This window comes from Parasteatoda tepidariorum, chromosome 6 (assembly GCF_043381705.1).
Source record: "Parasteatoda tepidariorum isolate YZ-2023 chromosome 6, CAS_Ptep_4.0, whole genome shotgun sequence".
NCBI classification, from domain to species: domain Eukaryota; kingdom Metazoa; phylum Arthropoda; class Arachnida; order Araneae; family Theridiidae; genus Parasteatoda; species Parasteatoda tepidariorum.
Window position 1 is genome coordinate 76,978,187 of NC_092209.1, and position 16,689 is coordinate 76,994,875.

Here is a 16,689-nt window from a genome sequence, read left to right on the forward strand (position 1 = left end):
ACTTGCGAAAACCAGATGATAGGATTATCTTTCCAAAATTGTGGACATTTTACTGCAACTCGAGCCAATTCAGTAGTGCCAGTTTCACTTTCATTCGTGTTCGGCATAATTCACAGTTCGTGTCACCAATATAAATTCTCTGTCCGGGTCACCAGTGTAAATTCGTGTAGTAAGTAGTAAGTATGGATCAGAAGGTGAATTAACTTATCAATAAACACGAATTCACATAACAAACAAACTTAACAAGTTTTATTATTAAATATAACAGATCTGTAAAAATATGGCAAGAAAAAGAACGATAATTGTTTTTCTTTTTAAAAAGCAAGCGCGTGGCTAGATAATGATTGCACGCGACAACTGGTAAACGGTTTCAGCGCAGTGTAAGTATTTAACGATAGGTGGCGGTCGCCACAGCGTCTCGACTAGCAGTTTTGTTTTCTTTTATTTCAAAAAATAATTTTCTGTGATTCTACTGTTCTACTAATATTCCTCAGAAAAATGGTAATTCTTTTCTACAATTAATTTTTATATTATCTACTTTTTTTAAATTTTCTTTTCTTATATACAGTTTTGTATGAAATAACAATAAATTTTTTAGTATAATCATCATAATTTCAGACATATTTCGAAACTATTTACCAATTTATTAAATGATTTGAAATGTTATACTTTTTCGTTTAAGTTTGCTAACCTGTTTTCTTTTGTGTTGTGTCTATTTTTGTAAATCAAAACTCAATGTGCTTTAAACACTAGCAGAATTTATATGCAAAATTTCTGACCAGAACTGATATTTTGTTTTTGGACAATTCAAAAAGTCTTTGATTCATAATTATGCACTTTCTCAAAACACTATATTTCTGATCTTTAACTTTACAAAACGTTATTTCTTTAAAAAAAAAATTTTTTTTTACTGAAATGTCATCCATATGTTCTCTTTAATGCATATATTTTGTATATATTAGAGATTTTGTATCAAAAATAAAATCAATTTCTTTTCTAATTCTTTTCTGCCACCGGTAGAAAATTAGGTAGAAATATTTGTCTAGAATATAATATTTAATATGTTAGAGACTATGAAGCAGAAACTGTGGTAGTAGTGGTGTAATTACAAGCATAGTTAATTTGAAAAAAGAATTTGTGAAATGTGAGTCACGTTGAATTATTTTTTATTCTAAAAAGCATATTCTTTTATATTTTATCCTTTTAAATAGTTAATTTTTTTCTCCATACTTCATTACATTTAAAAAAAATTTTTTTACATATTTTATTAAAGAATTAATAGTAGTCCTCTCCATATAGCTGTAGTCTCCTGATTAAACATAAATAGAACCATAGTCCCCTCACTATACTTAAATTAGAATTTGTCTGTAATTCTGGAAGTTAAAGCTATTATTGTAATGTTGATTGATTTGATTTGTAATGTACTTGATTTGTAATGTACTTAATGCAATGTATAATGTAACAAAATTTTCCAATATTAAGTATTATAAAATTATACACAAAATATTTCTGTTTAAATTCAATTTCAATTTTATAGTCGCACATTAGCTGTGTCCAAAAGGATAAGGGACTGATAGTTAGCTAAACCGAATTAAGAAATCAAAAGAGAAAATAATTATTATTGAAAAGGATGCATTTGCTCTTGCTTAAATGTATTATATTTATTTGCTTATGCTAATATAATAAAATCTTTTCATTTCAAGTAGGAGAAATTAAATTCTATTTGTGGTATTCTGATTTGTATCAGTTTAAAGATTCTTTTAAATTAAATCCATACTATCACAGGTACTTTTCAGACAAATATAATAAATCAATAACTAGGATAATGAGCTAATGGGCATTAAATGGAGTGAATCTTACAAGGGCAAAGACCAGTTCTAATTGTGAGTAAAGTTAAAGGGCTTTGAGATAATGCCCATACTTAAACTTGTTTAACATCATTTATAAATGGAAAGATAGAAAATGTTTTTCTTCTATCTTCTCCATTGAAAATGATGTCTAACAAATTTAAGTATGAGTATCATCTGCAAAATGTTGATGTGTGTGTGTTTTTTTTTTTTTTTTTTTTTTTTTTTTTTTTTTTTTTTTTTTTTTTTTTTTTTTTTNTTTGTTTGTTTGTTTGTTTGTTTGTTTGTTACAAATGAACATAAAATACTTTCTTTAATTCATCTTTAATTTTTACTTACTCTCAGTTTTTTTTCCTGCTTAATTAATTTTTCCTGCTTTTTCCACTTATTATTTTTTTTAATTTATCATTTTTACTATTATTTTCCTTAACATTTTTCATTCATTCATTTATTATTATTTACATTTGTATTATTATTTATTAGAGTTGGTTTGCTAGGATAGCTACAATGGGATTTTTTGTGAAGCAGTTGTTATTTTATGTTGCCAATATGGTTATGATAGCACGTAAGTACTACTTGCTACAATAATTCTTTTACGTAAGTACCACTTGCTACAATAATTCTTCATTTGATAAAAATTTCCAGCAGTTAAATCTAAATTTCATCTTGTTACTTACATGTTCAAGAATCACATTATTATTGAACTTTATGTCATTCTCATATTAAAGTACTTAAAATTTATTATTAAAATGGTTAGAATTATTCTAATTATTACAAATTAATCACTGTATAAATTAAATCATACTTATTTTTATTCAAGCTCAACACTATCTGTTGATACCAAGGGACAATTTGTCAGATAGTTATATAATAAAGAGTAAATGAATAATATTTTAAAACAGAAAAATATTTATTATTTTAACCCATTCTTTACCATCTCTTATAAATGCACTTGCTGCTCACTTATTTAATCTATAAAAGTTCAGTGTTATTCTTATTTACTTTACTCTCTCTCTCTCTCTCTATTTTATTTGATAATTTGGAATATTAAATAATAATTGTCATAAATTATCTTTTATCCTCCAAATAAAACATTTTTAGCATATAAATTAAACTTTTAAAAACTGATAACTACTGAAATATATTTATAATTTTATAGCAAAAAAAAATTTGATTTTAATACACAATTTTTTGCTTTAAAAACAATCAGGTGATTTAAGAAAATCAAAAGATTAAAATTGCAATTGAAATCATACTAACAGTGTTTTAAAAATACAATATACCTAATAGAATAATTTTAAAATGAATTTAAACTGTGTTCAAAAATTGATTATTTTTGAACTATATTTGATTTTAAAAAATAGCTGAAGAGAGCAGAGAAAACTTTTTGTATGTTATATGCCCTAATTTTAGTTCTTTAGTTAGTTTTATGAATATATACAGTACAGAACCCGTTATCCGGAAATCAGAAAACCGGAAAACCAAAAAACCGGAACGAAATTCGATTAGTTTTCCCGTCATTTTTTTTTTTTTTAATTTTTTTTCCTTATAAGATTTTAGGATTTTTTTTATCCTTTTTTGAAAGATGTTTACCTTACCATCATTTTGGAAATAACCATTAGTGTATTACTTCATCGTTTTTTCTTCTTTTTAAGATTATTCCAATTTTTTTTTTTAGTTGGGTTTAACTATAAAAAAAATGGCTTTTTGTAGCGATTCAGAAAACCCGAAAAATCAGTTATCCGGAATATCGATGGTCCCGATCGTTCCGGATAATCGGTTCCCTACTGTATAAATTTTAAAATATATTCTAGTCACCATACACTTGATAATAAATATACTGGCTAAATAAAATTTTGTCTTCTTAGAAAGATATAAATTCAATTTATTTACATGTCTTTTTACTTATTTACTTTTAGCCTATTGGAAAGAACCACCGTATCCTGACCCTCTTAAATTCCAAAATGAGGATAATATTGTGCGACAACCGCACATTTATCGGCACATTCAGTGCCTATGATAAGCATATGAATATTGTGTTGACTAATTGTGCAGAGTACAAGAACTATGTAAACAAACGAAAGATTACAATTAAAGGAAAGAAAACGATCGGCACTGCCATAATAAGAGGAGAAAATATTGTATCTGTGATAGTTGAAACTCTTCCAGAGGTAAATAAATATATTTCGTTCCTTCTATCTTTATACATGCTGCGTAGCATTTTTAAAAAGTACTTATTTTCTATTTTCGTTATTTAAAAGCCGTTAAAGATGCTTTTTTCATTGGATGTACTAGTTAAAAAGTACTTACTTTTTCTTTTTTGAAAATTATATTTTTTTCTTCACCATGTGGATTTTCACAACGTATTATGCAAAAGCGTGCTTTTCACATTGTTCTATTCAATGTTTTCATAATTCATTCAACTACAATCTTTTTCAGCGTACTGTCGGTCCATAGAGTTTGAAAGCGCCTATCAGTTTACATGTTTGATGAAATTCTTGCGAATCTGTATGTGCGTTTACTGAGCTGGGTTCAGTCAGATTATTGCACTCTCATATGCAACTCTGCTGCATTTTGCAAGATATTCTTAATTTTAGACTTCATTTTCCACCCTCTGATATCAAACCGAAAAATCTCTTTATTATTTTATAATGGCAAATATAATTTTTTTAAAAAAAGAGTTCTTTGTCAGAAACTAGTTATTTTATCACGATCATATAAAGTCTTTGGAAATTATTTTGCATTTTGTTAATGTATATAGTGCTTAAAAAGTACTTAAAAGATGCTTACTTTTTGATGAAAAATTTGGCCCTGTTAACTGACGTTAGCTTTTTTTACGGTAATTTGAGTATAAAATACATTTTCTATCGAATTATTTAAATTTAGTTATAATTCAGAGTAGTAGGCTTAGAATTTTGACATATTTAAAATGTTAATAACTTAAATATTTTTTTCCCTAGTTACTACTACTTTGATCATAAGAAAAATCACCTTATTTAGTGGGCACCTGTGTGAAAATGTTTGATAAAACTATTGAACTATTTGTGATCTCTTGCCTTCATTTACAAGTCAGTAATCTTAACTACTAAGTAGTTAGGAAATTAGTAAAAGTAGCATTAGCAGTAGATTTAGAATTTCTCCTCTTTGTAATTAAAAAATGCCTATTGTTATTGCTTCTAAGTAATGTTTTTTTATCAATAATATTTCAATACTATTAAAATTTTTCCTTTTTATGAAATGCTGCTCTATTTTAAAAAGTACAGCAATAGAAAGTATTAATTTTTCAAGTACAAATTCAAAAAATTTTAAATTATAAATTTTTTAATACTGTACTGCATAATATAGTAAAAATATGCAAGTTTCACACCAGTATGGCGACAATTGTCGCTAAAATCATACACATGAGCGACAAATTTGACTTCTTGTAATACGTCTGGGATTTAAAAAGTAGTTATGGAAAATACCTTGTTGAATCGAATTCAATATGTATATATGCATTTAAAATATAAAAACTATACTATTGTAGTATAAAAAACTATACTACAATATATTGTAAAAATATGTAAGTTTCAAGTCAATATGGCGACAATTATCGCTAAAATCATACACATCGGCAACAAATTTGTTTTCTTGTAATATGTTTAAAAAGATTTATAAAATAGTTCTGAAAAGTATTTTGTTGCATTGAATTTTATGCATTGAAAAAAAAATTATACTAATTTTATTGTTCTACAGTAGGTTCAATGGAATAACTGAAAGTGTCTGGCACTAGAAATTCTAAATTTAGATTGTGCTTCACTTTTACTTCAACTTCAAATTTGCATGCTGTGCTGTTTTTTGCATTCATGTACTGACAGCATAATTATTCATCAGTGCAATAATATTTTTTGCTCTTTTTTTATATATTTTATTAGTTCTTACTTTCTCAGTTTTCCTCATTTATTTGGTATTCAGCATTCTAATCTCAATGTTAAATCTATTTGCTATTGTCATTTTAGCTTTTCTTTTTTTTTGCACTTAATTTTAATGAATTTTCAATCATTATGGAGTCATTAACCTAATTAGTTATTGGTTGTCTTTGATGTGTACTATAATATATATGTAATTGCAAAGTTCCATTTTTTTGTCTACCATATTAAGTTTTTCTAACACTAACATATTAAGTTTCTGAACCACTAAATGACTACCTAAGTGGTGCTATTGGCCCACTAATTTTTTACTGCTGGTTGAACTATAAAAGTAAGTAATTATGTTCCATTGATTCAAAAAATACAAACTTAAAAATTTCTCGTATACAAACTTACAAATTTCTTATAAATCATATGCAGCCGTTATGGCTCAGGCAATAGAGCTTTCACCTTCCAATCAGATGAACCATGTTCGAATCCCAGTGATGGCTGGTCAGTACGAATTCTGCATCCGGCTTGTGCTGACATGTAATATCCTCAGTGGTATGCGACTCATGAGTCCCCTTGCCGTCAGACTAACCGTGGGAGGTATTCGTGGTTTTCTTCTCTATGTAATGCAAATGTGGGTAGGTTCCAATAAAAAGTCTTCCGCAAAGACTAATTTCTCCCAATACTTGATCCAGGTATTCTCTTGTCTTCTCGATTGGGTTCAAAATTACAAGGCTACGTAGTTGCACATTAGTAGTCTCAAACACAAAAAATTGGGTCAGCTGTTCAAAGACGGTTATAAATTATAAATATGAATTAACTCTGATGAACTCTTGAATTGAAATACTTATCGTGATCTTTTCTCTTGGAGTCTTTTAAATTATATATGAGAAATTCAGAAATGAATAGTTGTAATGTATTTAAAGATAAGTGTATCTAAGTGATATAGAAATGGAATTAAAATTCTCTTGTTTTTAAATAAAAAGTTGTTATAAGTTGTGACACGTAATATATGTTCATTGCTAATATTTAAAAATTTATTTTTGACATTTTCCTGTTAATTTTTTTCTTTCCATTTGCAGGAATCTCGCTCTGCTGGAAGCAGCAGTCGCCGTAAGTTTTTTTTTATTGTCATTAATTGATGAATTTTTATTATCATTAATGTTTTATTTTATTATATTGGTTCTGAAGAAAACTAATGAGAATTGTTTAAATGTTGAATATTTAGATTTTAAAATTGATATTGTTAACAGTTTTATTAAAATTGGTATTTTTGATAAAAGAAAAACTTTTAAATTTAAAGTTATTTTTTTCTCCAACTTTAATATAATTTGTGTAATAAAATTTTTAAAAATTTAGTTTTTTCACAATTGGTTAGGATCAAAAATATTTGCAATAATGTTGAAAGTTTTCGGGAAGCTGTGAATAATTTAAGTAATAATGATTTTCCTTTTAATTTTTGTAATGTTAATTTTTTAATTAAGAAAATGATTGAAGAATTCTAGGTTTTTATATATTTTTTCCTTTTAACAGGGCGCAATTCAAGTCTTAACTGAGCAGCCCCAGTTAAGCGTTCTATTAATTTGTTACATATTTCTTTCTCTTGACTTCTTTTATTTTATTTTCTATCAGCGCATTGTAATAAAGAGTTTTGTTTAGTTTAGTTTTTAGTGTTTCTTTTTCATACGGCTTGCTTGTGAAATAGATGTTTGACCTGGTTAAGTGAGTTTTTATTTTCTGATGATTTTGTTTGAATTTCTTTTCTAAATTGGTTATTTGTATTTCATGTTTTTTCCTGGACTTCTATACAAAACCATCGGGGTACTGAGGGAGTTAATTTAGGCATTTGCTTCTCCCTCAATTAGAAATGGTTTTGTTTTATGGCTACCGGGCCCGTACCCCCTGAAGATGTCGGCTTCGGTGGTCATATTTTTATTTCCTTCGTTTCCTTTATTGTTACTTTTTTTCAAATTTCTACTGCTTTTTAGCGTGTGTTTTTCAAAGAAGTTTTATCCATTTAGAATTTTTTTTAAAAAAAAATTTTCTTTTAGTATTTTTATTATCATCTTATTACCTTTAGGACTCTATCATCTCATTGCATGTTATGTCTGTTACCAATTTTGTAAAAAGTCAAATCACCAAAAATTATAAGGCAGAAATTATTCTACAAAAGTATTAACTCCTTTCAATTTAAACTTAAAACCAAAAAATTATTAGAATATATTTATTCAACTAGCTATTTAATTATGATAACAAGCATAACATTTGAAAATGTATTTTCTACAAAAAGGTTGCTTTTTCAGTTAAAATCAGAAAAGTCAAAAATAAATTAAGTGCTGTTGGTATTTCTTGTACTTAATATGCATAAAATATAGTTCTCAATAAATAGGTACATAGAATGATAAGAACTTGTCATTCTCAATAAGTTAATTTTTTTTTGTAGTAATTTAATTAATAAAAAACCATAACTAATCCGTATTGTAACATTTGAGGATTATGTCTAACAAATTAGTTTAGAAGCAATATGTAAACATTTATCATAACCTCTGGAATTATTTCTTGTTGGAATAATTCATAGAAATGTGTAAATCAATAGCTCTCATCACAATTCCAACATCTGTTATTCCACGGTCTTGTGCGAAACATTTTTTTATTGCTTTTCTTTCTTGATTTGTGTTTTAAGGCAATTTTAATTTTTTTAAAAATAAAATTTTAATCTTTTTGAAAGTCTTGAAAATTATTTAAAATAAAATAATATATCATATACTTGATAAATTACTATAATTACAATAATATGTTATTACTTTACAATAATATTACAATAATATATTATTACTATAATATACTTGATAAATTATTTAAAACAATAAAAGCAAGTTTCACATACAGGATAGGACTAAAATGGCATAAATACATTTTTGAGTTAAGTCGATCGATTCAACTAATTAAATAATTTTATCATATTAAGTAAAGAATTCAAAATTCTAAAGAAACTAAAAATAATAATAATACATCCAATGGAAAAACATGCTTAGCAGCAGTAAATCCAAAAGGAATGAGACAATGAAAAAAAATTGGATAATATGACAACCAAAGCTGATGTCTTTAGGTGGTACCAGCTTCGAAAGTCATAAAAAACCTTTTCTATCGAGAAAGCAAGACAAAAGTCTAAAATTTGCCAAAATCCAGGAAAAGAATTGAATGCATAATATACAATATAAAATACAAAAAGCAAATACAGAAGAATAAAAACATGACAAAAACATAAGTACGAACAAATGCTACTTGAAATAAAAGTTTTAGTGTCCGTGGTAATAGAATGGATGAAAACCTTAAACTGGGACAATTAACTCCGCCTGTGTCTGTATCACTTTATTGTAGTTTAAATAACTTTTTTAGTTGGTATAGGTGAGTCATTATGCAATCCTACAAAATGCAACTGTGATTTGCCTGTATGAAAGAGGTTAAGCAATATATTTCCAACAAAAATAATGATTAGACATATTTAACAATAGCAATTAAAGTACTATCTTTTGTTTAACCCATTTTCGGCCAAAGGTGCGCAAACACGCCATTTCAGTGAATATTTTTTTATCAACATTGTGAGTGACGTATACTTTTTACTAATTTTATTTTTCTGGTATTGTCAAGGGTTCTGAAGACATCCATAAATCATTAGTAGTTCAATAGGAGTAAACAATTTCTGTTGAAAAAATTTTAAATTATTCAAGTTTTTTTACTTGAAACGGTTATTGACGTATGAAATTTTTTTAATATGTATTATTATTCCTTTTAAGATTCCTCATATGTTTCTATGAAGGATCAAAGTTGCAAGTCCGCAAAAGAAAAAGAAACAAATTTCATAAATAAAGCATGCGTTTAACTAAATTGTTTGTTCATTGATTTCGTGAATGAAGCCTACATGCACCATTTTATTCCTAATTTTTGATACACGAAAATTTTTTTTTTTTTTTGCTTCTTAATGAATGTAATGTAAGCATATTTCAAGGAAAATAATAAATTTTATAAAATTTCTACGATTGGCCAAAAATGGGTTAGGCATTAAACTATTAAGTAACCCTTTTTACAAAAGATTTTTTTTTTTAGGTTCCAGACATTAAACATATGTCTTGCAACTACTAATTTGACAAGTGGAAGTTTCAGTATCATGTTTCATCGTACAAAAAGCATTTGTCATTAACACTAAACACATCGTAACCAGTCTTAAAGACCAGTTAGGTTATGGTATAACCAGTCATTGTATATTATATTGTTAAGTATTGGTATGTTTATGGTATAACCAGTTATTGTATGTTGTTAAGTGTTGGTATGCTTATGGTGTAACCAGTGTTGTATTGTTAAGTGTTGGTATTTTTATGGTGTAACCAGTGTTGTATTGTTAAGTGTTGTGTTTTGTATAAAATGAACAATTTAATCTTTGTAAGCTTTATGGAATTGTTTGAGAAATGTTGCCAAAACGAACTTATTTACTGTATTTTAAATATATATGATTAGAGGTAGAGTTGACTGTATGTCAGCAGTTCCCATAGGGCTACAGAACCCTAAATGATCGAGCATCTTTTGGCATAATCCCTAATCAAGATTTCTAAACTGTAAGGTTTGCTCTTCCCGAGGTTTTTTTTTCTTCTTCAAAGAGGCAAAATTATGACATAGCATACTCATACTGTTTGTCTACGATAGGTACTCTGTCCGCCACAAAGTCTGCGGCAGTCTGGTGCTATGGAAACAAGAAGAGAGCATTTTAGGGAGGGTGGCTTCGATGAAGTGGTCTCATTTTCTTTCGCCTTCGATGATAGCTTGTACGGGGAGTATACCAGATTGGCTGACTCAGCCACCAGTAGGAGACTTATTTAATCTGATTCAAGAACTTTTTTAAGATTCGCATGAATATTTCTTTCTTACTTAAAATAATTCTCTCGATTCAATCAGTTGTTATTTTTTAAATACAAAGGAAAAAAAGTGAACAAATTCTGACATTAAGGGTAGTACAGGTTTTTTTAATATTACTTTTTAATTTTACGATATTTATTATGAATGTTCATTGATTGTTAGATGGTTTAATTTCTAAACTTGCACATTTTTTAAAGCAGTTAATTTCTTTTATTACTTGAATTTTCTGGAAAAAGTGAAGAGCTTAAACTTAATAACTCTGATTTTAAAAGGAGATAAAACTTTTGCTGAAAATAAAAATAGTTCACGTTATCTGTGCCGGAGAAATATTAAATATCTTTGTTTTGATTATTAATTTTTAAATATTTTATTTATTTATTTATTTTTTTTTTTTTTTTTTGAAACTGAAAGCAAGTGACCGCAACTAGGATGAAATCTAAAACTATCAACGATGATTTTTATCAGCACCCATCAAACCATCTGAAATTATCTGAAGTTTTTTTTGCTTAAATTACGTTTTCTTATTCATATTTTATTGTAACCTGTACAGTTTTTTTTCACTATTTATTAAAAACAGTTTTTATTAGCAAATTTATTTTTTTCTTAATAACCAATTTACTATGTATGATAAATTTATAGATGAGTTATTTATTAATAAAACATTGAGCTGCTTTAAACAATTTTATACAATTTCCATACATATTCCATACATACATATAAATTTTTTTAATTTTTTTTCTAAAACAGAAGCTTTTGAAAAAGAGAAAAGATTAAAAAAAAGGAATCACACGCTCTAAACGATGTTTCAGGCGCGAATGCTCATTTCTCTTAACTCTAGGGCTAATACAATAGATCGAAGAAAGAAGTCTTCTTTTCTCCCACGGAAACCAGTCTTAAAGAGGGGCCCCGCACCCCTACTTGAAATAATCATACCTCGTTACCATAGTCCCCGCCACCCCTCCAGACGAATGGCGGACAGAGTACCTATCGTAGACAAACAGTAGATGCTTAATCTATCCCATCTTCCAATGTTATTCTTGATACTAGCTACTATTTCAAGTCCCCGATTTTAGTTTTTTTTAATCTTTATTATAGAAAGTTTGGAATTAAGTACAGTACAGAACCCGTTATCCGGAAATCAGAAAACCGGAACGAAGTTAGATAAATTTTCCCGCCATTTTTAAAAAAAAAAAACTTTTTTTTTCCTCATAAGATTTTAGGATTTTTTATTCTTTTTTGAAAGATGTTTACCTTGCCATCATTTTGGAAATAATCATTAGTATATTACTTTATCTTTTTTTTCTTCTGTTTAAGATTATTTCCAAATATTATTTTTTTTAGTTGGATTTAACAATAAAAAAAAACGGCTTTTTGTAGCGATTCAGAAAACCAGAAAAATCAGTTATCCGGAATAATGATGGTCCCGATTGTTCCGGATAATCGGTTCCCTACTGTAATAGAATCCAACTTCTAATGTTTAAGATAAAGCAAAGTTTATCTTCATGTTTTCAATGTAAAAATTATATTTGTACTTTTGCACAACTTAACCCAAAACATAGCACATGAGCTTGGGTTCTATCCCAAATTTTTTTTTATAATTCTATAGATAGTGGAAGAAACTAAAAATCCAGAAGAATAAGAAAAAAGTAGACCAAGCATAAAATAGACAGAGCAGAATATAAAATTAAATTACCAAGCTTATTCAGAATAATTTTTATTAAATCTCATGGCATGTTGTGCTTTTGGATAACTTAATCAAATTCATTATTTTTTGTGTTTAATTCATTTTACGATAATTTTTTTCTGATAAAATTTACTAGAATTTAACCTATTTTTGATTTAGATTTAATATTTTACTAAATTAAATTCATTTCTTCGAAGTTCTTTTAGAACTTATTTTGGCATTTGAATCTTCATATAATGGTTGTGACATCAGAGCCATATCTTTTTTTTTCTGCCTAGGTAAACTTTCCTTTCATTATGATAAAACTTGCACAAATGTTTTCCAATTGAAAGCAATAATTACCCTTTCAATTTATGTTAGAATGCATTTCACTTTTAGAAAAGCATACCTTTTTGTAGCTTTTGTTAAAATTTAAAATACAAGTTCTGTTTATGATCAAGTTAAATATATAGTTGTGCCATCCAATGGATGGTGTTTTCTACACTAGGGAACACTGCAAGCTCGGGACTGCCAAAATTTCCGGGTTACTGTTTCAGTTGTATTTTAAAGCCATTTGGCATCATTGCATTTTGAGATTCTTGCAAACAATGTACAGTACAGAACTCGTTATCCGGAAATCAGAAAACCAAAAAATTGGAACGAAATTCCATAAATTTTCCCGCCATTTTTTTTTTTTTTTTTTTTTTTNTTTTAAATGTTTTTTTCCTCATAAGATTTCAAGATTTTTCTTTCTTTTTTGAAGGATGTTTACCTTACCATCATTTTGGAAACAAACATTAGTGTATTACTTCATCGTTTTTTCTTCTTTTTAAGATTATTTCCAAATATATATTTTTTTTAGTTTGACAATGAAAAAACGGCTTTTTGTAGCGATTCAGAAAACCGGAAAAATCAGTTATCCGGAATAACAATGGTCCCGATCGTTCCGGATAATCGGTTCCCTACTGTATTTCATTACTTATGTTTACAATGCTAACAATACTCGTGCTTGCAATACTAGAAGTGTTAACACTAACGTAAGATGGTGCACAGCTTGCAACACGAACAAACAGTAATAAACAAATGGAAAGAGGCCAAATCAAGACTGCCAAAAAAGCGAGTTATTCGAAATCTAGCAACCATGTCACCTTTTTTAATAATAAATAACAAAATAAGTAAAACAAATTTTCACTCCTAACTCCACAGAATTGCATAATAACATTAATATCTTATGAAATACAGCAGATTTGAGCTCAGAAATTATCTAATTTATTTCTTTTATTGAAAACAAAATTATCCGCCTGAAAACATTGCCTATCAGAATAACACATAGTAAGCAGCTGCAAAATTTTGAACCGGAACTAGAGTAGATGCCGAGCTCGAGATTGTTTACATTTCTATTGAAAACACTATCCATATATGCATTATTGTAACATGCAAAAACTGGTTCTAAAAATCCAAAGGAATTACTTATATTTTTTTTAAAACCAGAATCATTATCAAAAACTAAGATAAATGTAAGAGGAAAGATGCAATTAACCCTTGAAAATCAGATTCTCTCACAAAACTACAATGAAATTTCTAAGCCTAGCTCTCCAAGAAAAAAAGAAACGCAAAATATCAGAACATAAATTCCTAGATTCAGCTTTTTATAAAACTAAAATTTGTTTATTAAGAAATATAAAATTTCAGGTATATTTTAATTTTTTGATATTTTATTTAAGTTATAACAAGATTCATAGTTTCAATGAATCGAAAATACAGTAATGAAACATCTATCAAGTATGCAACCTTTTGTGTCTAATAACCTTGATCCCAAATTAAAAAACTTACCAAATACAGTAGGGAACCGATTATCCGGAACGATCAGGACCATCGCTATTCCGGATAACTGATTTTTCTGGTTTTCTAAATCGCTACAAAAAGCCGTTTTTTTTTAATTGTTAAACCCAACTAAAAAAAAAATTTTTTTGGAAATAATCTTAAAAAGAAGAAAAAACGATGGAGTAATACACTAATGATTATTTCCAAAATGATGGTAAGGTAAACATCTTTCAAAAAAGAAAGAAAAATCCTAAAATCTTATGAGGAAAAAAAAATTTTTGTTTTAAATGGCGGGAAAATTTATCGAATTTTGTTCCGGTTTTCTGATTTCCGGATAACGGGTTCTGTACTGTACTACACTAACCAAAATTAAAAAACACTTAATGTGAAGAATAAAATTTAATAAAGTTATATTTTATCCAGTTAAATTCGCCAACTTGAGCAATATATAGTTCTGAATAGGTCTTAAGTGTATGGTTCAGCTGAAAACTTTATACACATAGCTACTTTTTGAAGAAATAAATATTTGAGAATGGTTGTCAGAAATAACTACCTAAGGATTTCATAATTGTATATTGAATTTAAAAATTCAATGATAAGTAGTGTAATTTTTTTATAAATGCATATCCTTTTTATAATTATTCAATGTGTTGCTGGAAAAAATGTTATTAAATATAAAAACCAAAATATAATGGTGCATTGTTAGGATATTAATGAGTATTGAAAAATTGGTTTCAAAAATTTTAATTGTCGGAACCCTATGGTATCTTTGAACACCATTCGGGAACCACTGTTGCATGTGACTCCTAATAAAATAAGTGTTTGTATCTGAAGCCTGTCCAAATTATAATAAAAAGAAAATATGCATCAGTTGTATGTGTGCCTTAGTACTGAAAAATTACTAGTCTAAAAAATACAAGTTAACTACAAATTTAATTAATGTGTATTATAATTTGAAACTCAGTTTGAGTACTTATCTATGTTGTATTGTAAATATTTATAAATGTTTACATAAATATTTATTCTTCTTATAAAAATTTACATCAGAAAATTGCATTTCTAATTGCCAAGTTTAGGTTTCCAATGTAAATTTAATATAAAAATTGTAGTGTACTTACAGTAAAAACAATAAACATATGTTGAGCAGTATTCGATAATTTAAAGGTGTAGACCAGGGGTGGTGAACCTTTATGCAACAACGTGCCATTTTTTCTAAAAAAATGTTGGTCATAGACGTGCCGTCAAATAATTTTTACTTCGTGATTATTGGGGAAATAACACTAAATACTGTCAACTCAAAACTCTTTATTTGCTATGAAAAAGAATAAATTTTGCAATGTCTCAGTTATACGCGTAATTCAACTTAAAGTAACATCAGTGTGAATGATAATAGCGAATTCCGGAGCAGTTTTTAATATTCAAATTGGCGGATTTCTGTCCATTGGAAGAATCACGTGCACGCAGGGGTGCCACTCTAAGAAAGTTTCAAGACTGAACTTATTTTTTGACGAAATAATACTGTCTAGCGTTGTTTACCAAACTTTTAGAAATTTATAGCTCACTGACACCAAAATTTACCTTTCCTTGATAATAGCCTACATATTAAATCAATCATTTGATTATTTTTTCTAAAAAATTTTTTCTTTATTTTATGTTTTTTTAGCAAACATAACGAAAATAACAGCTAACCTTGTATATTTTTTACAACTATTACTGAACAACCTGAAACCATTCATATCTCTATTTTTCATTTCACCGTTACTTATTTTTTGTTCTAGCACTATAATTTCTTTCCTTCTTGAAAAAATAATCTTGTTTTAACTTTGGCCAACATGACAATAGGTTAGGGTGGGAGAAGCAAACTTGAGCAGATTTAGATTCAGCAATAGTACAAATTTAATTACACAAGTAGATGAAGTTCAATCAATCCCATTTGTCAAGACTTTAAGAATAAGATTTAGTGAAGCTGACAAAAAGAAGATAAATAAAAGTCCTGACATCATTACCATATCATATGTTTTCATTAATATATAATATTTCTTTTATTTTGACCAAAAAATTTTTTCAATTTCTAATGAAATTTTTTTATTTATTTAATTGATAGACTTTATTAGTCCATTGATTTTTCTCAAGACTGATTTCAGTCCCCAGGACTGAAGAGTGGCACCCATGCGTGCACAGTTCTCGCAATCGCAGAAGGTTCAAAATTTGGAATATTTCGACGGATTATAAGTTTTTGACCAACGGTCTTGAGAAATGCGGAATACCGCGATATTCCCAGAAAAATCAAATGCCCAGCTCTTAATATATTCCCCCACAAGGTTAATATGAAAAACCCAGAATTCTGGGATACCCACTGAATACAATCACCCCATAACCAATTAAATGGTAGACTAAGGCGAATGTGTTAAGCCACAACAGATTGCGTGGCCAGATTTTTTCAACAATAGAATCTTTGCATACCTGCCAATATTGCAGGAATACTAAGTTTTGATACATCATGCATAATCATGTAAATGAGTAATTCAAAATTTTGTGTGAAGTAAAA

General features: G+C 27.8%; 1 protein-coding gene across 10 annotated transcripts in view; it reads left to right on the forward strand.

Annotated features, from left to right (window-relative positions):
• LOC107452342 (small nuclear ribonucleoprotein-associated protein B) overlaps window positions 1-15,011 on the forward strand; it is an 18,360-nt gene extending 3,349 nt beyond the window's left edge. Inside the window, exons 1-6 of one of the 10 annotated variants that reach the window (XR_006226295.2) lie at window positions 14-501; window positions 2,331-2,412; window positions 3,767-4,018; window positions 4,808-4,915; window positions 6,826-6,856; window positions 9,851-15,011. Coding sequence is in view for 5 of the 10 variants with exons in the window: in XM_043052072.2 (XP_042908006.1) it covers window positions 499-501; window positions 3,767-4,018; window positions 6,826-6,856; window positions 9,851-9,864 (300 nt within the window). In the remaining 5 variants the exon portion in view is untranslated. Of the gene's footprint in view, window positions 1-13; window positions 502-609; window positions 1,145-2,330; window positions 2,445-3,766; window positions 4,019-4,807; window positions 4,916-6,825; window positions 6,857-9,850 lie in introns of those variants that run through there. The other 9 variants (XR_006226297.2, XM_071182650.1, XM_071182649.1 and 6 more) reach the window with 9 other exon arrangements.
• Window positions 15,012-16,689: the final 1,678 nt, after the last annotated feature.